Source organism: Trichoplax adhaerens, genomic scaffold (assembly GCF_000150275.1).
Source record: "Trichoplax adhaerens TRIADscaffold_18 genomic scaffold, whole genome shotgun sequence".
Taxonomy (NCBI): domain Eukaryota; kingdom Metazoa; phylum Placozoa; class Uniplacotomia; order Trichoplacea; family Trichoplacidae; genus Trichoplax; species Trichoplax adhaerens.
This window is the reverse complement of record NW_002060960.1, coordinates 767,870-777,119: the sequence shown is the minus strand read 5'-3', so window position 1 is coordinate 777,119 and position 9,250 is coordinate 767,870. Positions and strand designations below refer to the sequence as shown.

General features: G+C 34.6%; 1 protein-coding gene across 1 annotated transcript in view; it reads right to left on the bottom strand.

Moving 5' to 3' along the window:
- Positions 1 to 6,445, bottom strand: part of TRIADDRAFT_60884 (uncharacterized protein) — a gene marked incomplete at both ends in the record, with an annotated part of 8,960 nt that extends 2,515 nt beyond the window's left edge. The window contains 9 exons of the mRNA XM_002116804.1: positions 7 to 97; positions 232 to 495; positions 578 to 622; positions 778 to 939; positions 1,191 to 1,388; positions 1,588 to 1,820; positions 1,964 to 2,084; positions 3,335 to 3,358; positions 6,388 to 6,445. Coding sequence (XP_002116840.1) covers positions 7 to 97; positions 232 to 495; positions 578 to 622; positions 778 to 939; positions 1,191 to 1,388; positions 1,588 to 1,820; positions 1,964 to 2,084; positions 3,335 to 3,358; positions 6,388 to 6,445 — 1,196 coding nt within the window. The remainder of the gene's footprint in view (positions 1 to 6; positions 98 to 231; positions 496 to 577; positions 623 to 777; positions 940 to 1,190; positions 1,389 to 1,587; positions 1,821 to 1,963; positions 2,085 to 3,334; positions 3,359 to 6,387) is intronic.
- Between the last annotated feature and the right edge of the window lie 2,805 nt (positions 6,446 to 9,250).

The following is a 9,250-nucleotide window of genomic DNA, read 5'->3' as shown; positions in this document are numbered from 1 at the left end:
TTTGACGTTTGTATATCAGGCAAGGCCTCATCACCAGTTATCTGATCTTTTGAAGCGCCACCTCTAGCTTGAACGCAATCCTCATATGACGGCGGAACTATACAACAAAGATTATAAAATAAGTTATTACATCCATTTATTTTAACCTGTTACCATTATCAATAGTATAGCTGAATAAATTAATGGTATACTTTACGTTTTAGTGATAAATATTGCATAGATCGTAATTACCTGTTACTTCATTTACAGTCGATGGAGGACGTGACATAGACACCGGATCACGAGAAAAACGACGCGAAGATATAGAACTTTGTTGTAAAGCTTGTAGTCGCCGCTGTCGAATATACCATGAAACGACGGTTATAACAAGAAAGAAAGAAGCGAAACATAATCCGAAAGAAACAGTCCAACTAAAGTATGTTGTTGAATGATTGTTGTTCTTGGGAGTTGTGGTACTCATAACAGTACCCCAATTTGCTACAGTAGTGGGGTGATCTAAAATCATTGCGCCGATACATTTTATTAACAACATCAGTATGTAATTATATCAGTTTTATGCATTTTCTTTGCAACTTACCAAAATTTGCATGATGATCCATATACGATGGATAACTTGTCATATCTGTCAGAAATGAAAAAATAATACTCTAGGTAAAATGCATTATAATCTCCAACCTAAGCAAACATAACTGGTATTATATATCTTCCTATAAGATTTTCTTTATAACGCAGACATACGTCAATAGAATTCAACTGCATCAATAATGATTGACTTACTTGTTTTAGGCTTTGAAAACCAGCTGAAGGCAAGAGTAGTATTCCTTAGCGGCGGCATGCCGTTCGATTTCGTAATAGCTATCCAAACGACGTTAGATATCGTACTCAAGTTATAAGGCATGCTATCACCAGAGCCAAAATAATTGACGTACTTCTTTAGATCTGTAAGGAATAATAGCCACACTAATTAAACATCTTTAACATGAAAAAATTTTCAGAATTAAGCTTAAACCTTTATAAGCTACGGTATCTACAAAGACTTGCAATATTGATTGCACCATCATATTAAACTCGTAATTGCATAATTTGCATCGAATGAGATTAGCCTTACAAATACGCATTTACAGAATTTATGTAACTATAAAATGAATTATTTATTTGGTATTAATTCAATCCATTGCGATCAAATTTACCGATAGGGATGGTTACACCAAATTTAACAAATGTATTCGAAGGAAAGCCGATCATTGAAGTTTTATTAAACTTGACTGTAATTCCGTAACTTGGCTGCACCTTGATCGTCCAGCCGCAGTAAGGGAAATTAGAACCATATCCCTTATTAATCCGCCCAGATGAATATTGGAATGTTGTTGCATGCGAGCAAGTATCACCTACATTTAAATAATAGCAACCACCAAAATGAAAAATAATAAAGCTTATATATCTAAAAATGTTATAGTAATAGGCATCAGTTCGAAAGTATATCTACTATAGATTTGCACTCTATCAATATAGTATAATATAAGATCTGAATAAAGTATCTCCCTAATTTAATAGCGTAAGTAAATTTAGAAATATTAAGAAACTTACCGAAATAAGGACCAAAATGAAGCTTGAATTTAGGGCTGTAATACTTATGTGTGTTATTGTTGTAAAATTTAACGTAAAATTTGTTGGTAAATAACGACTCCACGGGTTCTGAAATTCCGTTACTTAAGCTATTATAGACAACGTATTTAGATGATGTTTGCGATGCAATTACCAACGATGAATTGGACGGTAACTTCAGATCACGCAAGTAAAAAGTCAGCATAATATTTTCCCTGGTTTAATAAATGCGCAAGAACAATCAGAAAATACTCATTATTTTTTGAAAACAATATATGTAGATATTAGACCGTCGTTCAATTACATGACAAATTGGCTACTTGAATTTTTGCTACCAGAAATCGATAATATTACCTACCCTGTCTGAAAATGCCAGAAACACCACGGTTTAACGAAACGACTGCCATTCAATTCGATCATTCCACTCAAATCAGAGTCTTTGTGGTAATAATTAGTTAACGGACCAATCATATTGCATTCTATTGATCAAATTAGTAAATGTATCCGATTATTACTCCTACAGTAACATGACCTTTCCACTCCACATCTGCATCATCATTTAACGATCATTTAAAATTATCGATAATCTCTTCCTGAAGTTATGGCAGCATGTATCGTGTAAAGTGTAAAGTACAACCAGAATTGAGATAGAATTTAATTAAATAAATACCTAATTTATGAGGAGTTGTGAAATGCTTCACTAAAAAATATATATTTACTATTTCATATTTAGCGTATTCACGTTGAAAACAGTACTAATATTTCACAGATATAATCCATAAGGTTAGATAAGTCCGCATAAGCGTACTCACGTTCCTCGTAAGTTACCTTAAATTAACATAACTACGCTTAATCTCTCGCATCTCAATCCACTAGACTTTAACGGAAGTACAGTACAGTAATTTAGAAGTAAACGAACAGAAAATCTGGATGAAGTTATTATCGCTAACCATTGCAATCGACAAAATAAATTGCAGAAGAGTAAAAGTTTATATATAACAGCCCAATAGTTAACTAAACTACGTCATACTGCTACAAGAAGAGCTATTTATCATAGGAAAATTTTCGAATTATACTGGATTGTCATTTAGAAAGGCACCGATGGCAACTACAGAAAATTCTTTCCATACTTTCACAGTATATGGGTTGTGACAGTGATTTATATATAAACTATAACGTTATTACTTTAACTAAATAATAACCAGTTTACAGTCTCTCCAAGCTTGCCTTTACTCAATCAACCCAATAAGAGTAAATCATGAAGCCGTTAAATACTAACAAATATTCTAATGTTTCTACTATTAAAATTATTATCGGCATATAAAATGCTAATACACATTATTAAAAATAAGTATTACAAACGTATCGAGAAACTATTAGATTAGATCTACAAGGCAACCAATTTAATTATAGTATAGGTTAAGCCTACAGAGTCATTACTCAAGTCTAAACTAACAGTTATGCTATTGTAGTTGATACGGTACTAATTTCAATTAAACTTGAACAATTGAAATTTAAAATAGAATAATTAATGTTACTTATTCTGACGACAGACGTTATCGATTATAAGAAAAGCATATATGCTAACAATGGATAAAAAGACCGATCAATTTCTGACGCTACGATAGCATCATTAGACAATGTCAGTAAAACGTGAATTATTCTAGCTGATTGTCGAAATAACTTTCAATTGCAAATAAATATACCACTACTGAATATGTCGACTTACTTTGAGAAATGTTCACAATTTGACCTACAATTATAAATAGAAAAGAACACGATGGTAAGTAAGGTGAAATATAAAGCTGAAAAAATATCCAAATCTAAAAGTTTTATTTTTGTCATTACTTTCTTCATGAAAGCTGTATCAATAGCAGTACCAAATAACAAAAAAATATAACCACATTCCCCCAACAATTATTACTAAAATGACATTGGACTAATGGCGTTTTTTGTAGTAAGCTTATATTACATTTCTTTCCCTAAATTGTCTTCATCATTGAGTGATGCGTAATGGCTATCGATGGAGGTTGTGCCATAGTGTATGCAACGGCTTTCCATAGACTACTACTGGTCTTTTTCTAGTAGCCTTGCCGAATGTACTATACCCTTGTAGAGTACAGTACAGAAAGGACTCTAGGTCAGGATTAAGGAATGATTTGAGCAATATAGATTTAACAAGGTCGATTACTACCGTCACTATCAAAACTTTTGATGGAATCTATCCATAGTTTATGGTTAAAATATTGAAAAATATCGTACATAGAGATAGGGCATATTGTCACATCCGCTGAGATATCAACATGGCTACCGTTACATTCTCAGCATAAATTTAGAGAATCTATAGAGGTTTCTTTACCATTACTGTGCGTGAGCTAATTTACATTTTAGGATTCTCAGTAGTACGTTTATACTCGTATAAGTCCCTATTATCATAGTACTGAAATGTCAAAATATTGCAAAGCTCTCTTTATGTCTTTAGTCGTCTGTACTATACTACTTACACTACAACCAATCCCTTTGAAAAATCACCTCTTAAATCCATTATATCTACTAGCAGATAATCACGAGAGTTACTCAGTTACTATTCTTTGCGTAAACGATGTTTATGGATATGTATAAACCACCATGAACTCAAGTGTAGCATGTTCCTTCCAAATAAAATATTAAACATACCCATCCGATAGATTTACGCAATTTTTAGTTGAGTTACTTCAAATTCAAAGTAAAATTTTTAGAAATATGTAGTCATGACAATTAGGCTAATGCAAATCACAAACAAGTCTTATTGAGTTGTCGAATTAATATTCGCTCGCGGAATAAAGCCATCACTGTAGAATATACGAGGTATTCATTGTCGATAAGAACAGAGTCATGTTACAAAATTTTTTAATGTAGACTGTTTTAATTGCAAAGCGCTAGTGGCAGAATAATGATAAATGAAATTTCTTGACCGTATACTGTGCTATACTCTTATCGACTCATAGTTACACATCATTATCGACGAGATACACTGTACCGTATAAACTTGAATCGGAGATTGCAAGCATTCTAAAATAGTACCTTTCTTAAAAATATTTGGTTTTTGGCACCAGTAGCACAGCATGCTGGTACAATATTAATCTCAAATTTAATTAGCCTACCGTATTTCCATATAGCAGTAATATCAATGCCTATGTAAATACTTAATAATTTCTGGTTAGTAAGATTTGATCAAAATTAATACGATATCAATGATGAAAGAGTAAAGAAACTATCTAACTTATGCACACAGGTATGATCCTGATTATTGTAGACAAACTTTTGAGATTAATCTCAAAACAGAGTGAATAATTAATTATAATCAATTATCATTAGTCATATTCTATTCTGGATTACTTGGCAAGTTACTACTTATCCAAGATATAATCGAGAGAGAGGAGAAATCAAGATTTGTGCTTTTCTTTATAGTCTGCTCGATATTAGCTTGACTACTGTATAGCGCTAGTGACGCTCATACGGAGCTTGATAAGCTACCCTTGCTACGGTCGATCGGTAAACCTTGGATGGCTTCATTATTAATAAAGTGTACGGTGCACGGGTACCTAGTCACCCTTAGCAATTCTATCTGTTATAGCTATCCGTTTCCGTATTAAAAATCTACTACCAAAACAGTAAAGTGCAGTATATCGTGAACTGAATAAGGCTAATGGTCAATTTCGTTGACAGCGTTAAAGCATTTTCGAATCACTAATGAGCTTGAGTGAAAAATAACATCTAATTATAAATTTTGATTTTTTTATGCTGGTTCATTAGCTAGCCTCTTAAACACCGGTTCTATGCCATACTCCATAGTATACTATGCGCTACCGTTATGCGTTCATGTACTGTACTGTACACCAGTGTGCTGTACAGTGTAAAGTGGAGTAACAACCGTTACGTTTCCAATCGCTGTTGGATGAAAAATTCAGACTTATCATACTTACCACAGATTGAATAGTAACATTAACATTAGTTTGGAAATTAAACGTGAATTAACAGTTGCAATGTTAAGAGTATTCAGTAGTCGTTGTAGTCATTTCCCAAATCATGTTGGCGTTAGATTAGGAATCGAGTATGTACAGTAATGAGTTGTAGAAAATGTTGGTGAAAAGAAATTACATCCAGTGGAGAAAGCTAGAGGCCCAGTTGAGACCCTTATCATCAATGAATATTTCTTTTACAACGATCGGCTGTTTTATCAGTACGTTATGATATGAATTTGGTCAACACAATTTAAACCTTCGATTCATTTTCATACGAACCACCATGGAAGAAATTGGATCAAGTTGAGAAGGCCTAATTACCATCAATGAACATTTCTTCATTAAACGACAACTATGGCTGTTTGTCGCTATGTTATGATATTAATTTAGTTGATGCAATTTTACGCCATCTAACTTAATTTCATGCCAACAACTGTCAAGATGAGGCAAGGCTGAAACTGACTAGAGTTTAGCGAGAGATGACCCGACCCCTTTCACTTGAACTTGACAAGATTACAAGCATCACTGAACCCTATCGTTTCAACTATTCTCTACTCAATCCAAGTCAAAACGTAGTAAAATAAGAATGGTTCTTGGGCATAGAACATTAAAAACATTCAATTAATCAATAGCATTTTAATAATAACTATTCCATTGAACATGGCATTGGTTTGAGTTTTGGTTCGCTTGCACTGCTACCAACTTGGCAGTGAATTTTAAAAGATTGTATGAATTTTTTAACTTGACTATGTCAAATTACGAAATGAATATTACTTACAAGATATCCCAGCAACGCCCAGTACAAGCAATAGGCAAATCCTTAGAAATAACGCCATATTGACTAGGAAATGCCTTAGCCGTTTGTGAAAATTCAATCAATTTAGCCTAAATTCAATGAGTTTGCTGGTTGGGATTGCTTTGGATTTTTTCGCTAATCTTTGCCTAGGAATACACGTTAGCCGCTTGACGTGCTGATGTTATGTTGACTGTGGCCGTGGAGTGTAGTACACCCCTATATGGAGGTGAGTCCTAGTGACCGGAGTGACTTGGGGTAGAGTGAACTGTACTGTACTGTGCGTCTGTACCTTAGAATGTACACTGTACAGTGTACAGTACTGTAAATTGTTTTGACGCGATTGTACAATACGACCATAGACTAGAATGCGCATTTCTCTTACAAATCCATGGTACGCTCGCTACAATATCCGTATGTACTTGGAAAATGCATGTAGTGTACTGTACAGTGTACTGTACACTGTACAGTACAGAAATCAAGCCATGTGTACAGTCCATTGTACTGTAGACGATACACTGTACGGGACGGTGTACTGTACACTGTACAGTACTGTAGGTAATGGGTGACGTTCATGTGGTCGTCACTCTTTATAAACAACGTAGCAGGACGTAGAACGATTGTATCAAGGTTGACTTCTCCGTACCAGTTTGTGCAAGACAATCCAAGCCCCTTGTCGAAGAATTGAGTGTTTGTTTATTCGCCACGGAGAGATGCACGGTACGGTACAGAACGGTACGGTATGACGCGGTACGGTACAGTATCATGACCGTGAATGGACCCAATAGCGACTCGTCATCGTCCCTAGTCACAACGAACTCGTCCCTACAGTACAGTAGTGTACTAGACTAGAGTACATACTGTACATTATACTGTACACTGTACTGTACAGTACACTACATAGACAGTTGTTTTACTGTACTGTACTTCATAGAGTACAACGCGACGCACGCAATGCCTCCGCCTTCGTATAACTGATACTGATGAGTGGGCAATCATCGACAACAAAGATGGCGGCAACATCGTTTACTCTTCTCATTGACATAGACCAATGGATTGCATACCGTCTAGTAATAGTTATCAAGGAGTGTAAACGATTGTTACAGGATAGAGAAATGCCTACAATCGATTAGCTTCTCTTCAATAGTTTGCTAGATTGCTGCTAGCCGATCTTGCATGCCTACTGCCTAGCGAGATCGTTTGCCCATATTCAATATTCAGCGATCGAGAATAAATTATAATTATAATCGATACTCTATGATTGCTGTTGATCAACACGACTCTTGCGGCGCAATACAGCGAGGACTTGAAATTTTCTGCAATTTTAAATACCCATGATTGATTTTGGATTCATTAGTATTGGCTTTTATCCGTAAAGATTCTCAGAATAGTTGAGTTTATGGCCTTTGAAAGATAGAACATTCAGTTCTATTACAATAATTGGACTATTTTCAATTGAACGTCATAGTGATCCGTGCAATAACATCCGGGACGTAGAATTGGCAATCTGACGGAAGTGATTCCATGCTATAGAAAGTAACATCACCTGACAATGCAGTAATGCACTATCATAGCTGACTGCATTCGCTTTTCCATCTATCCAACTGAATAGATTCAGCTACTAAAGCACTAGAATTGATCTGTTCTCCAACTTGACTGTACCAGGGACTTTGAAGACGAATACAGTCTTTGACAAGTCGTCTTAAAAGTCCCGGTTACTTCCCGTACGCAGTCGTAGTACTCATTTTTGTAGCCATTCTTGACATACAGTAGATAGAAGATACACGAGAAGAACAATCAGTGAAGTATTCGTATGTACAACAGTACATAGATTTTGAATGATTCTCTTGATACATCAGTGATGACTCACTGATGTTAAGATGATAATCAATTCGCTTAATAAAGCATACTGTCGATTAATTCTATAAATATCGCATAGAACATTTAAAAATGACGGTAAATAAAATAAAAATGATGAAGTAGATTCATATCACTACAAGGATATTTGCTCAGGACAGTGTTGCATAACAAAGACACCATCAACCAATAATTAGAGTGGTTGTTTTATCAGCATTAGTTATTTCGTTTCTATGTTCTTTTAGACAGCGAATAAGATTAAAGCACAAAGATGCATCTTTATTTTTTATTTTTTTATTTTGGCGCAGTCTTTGTTATAGAATCCAAGTATTAACGCAGATACTAAGTTGCTCCAAAAGTGTTTTAAATGAATTCTCATTGATTACCCTTATTGGCATTGCTATTGTACAATGTTGTGTTCAACGTAGCATGTATACCGTATACGCGTATTATGGATCAATGCATAGTATGCCACAGATAAAATATCATACTCTAATCTTTTGACTTCAGTTTTAGCCAACTACTCATGCAATTCAAGGAAATAAAGTAAATTTGAGAAAGTACGGCACCAACTAGTAGACAGAGTATTTTTTCCCCCTTCTCATGATATACCAGTAATGTTATTTTAACTGAACGTATCTGTATACAATACACAGAGGCCAATCTTAAAACAAAATGCCGCAATACTCACTGTCGCGATACTCTCGATCACAATTCCTGACCCTCAACTTCATAGAACTAGTTCGCCGCTGAAAATTTGAGTGGATAACAGTATAGAATATTGATTTAAATCATTTTCGTTAAGGACTATGATCAATGTTGTAGAATTTACCAAAACATATCGATTATGCGAGATAGCATTAAAATATAGAGAGAGCAATATAAGTCGACGGGTTTTTTAAATCAATTTTAGCTGTTGTGATGAATAGAGCAAATAGTTATCATTATTAATTCTGTATGCATCAGAATTTTGATAAGTACCAGTAACTCA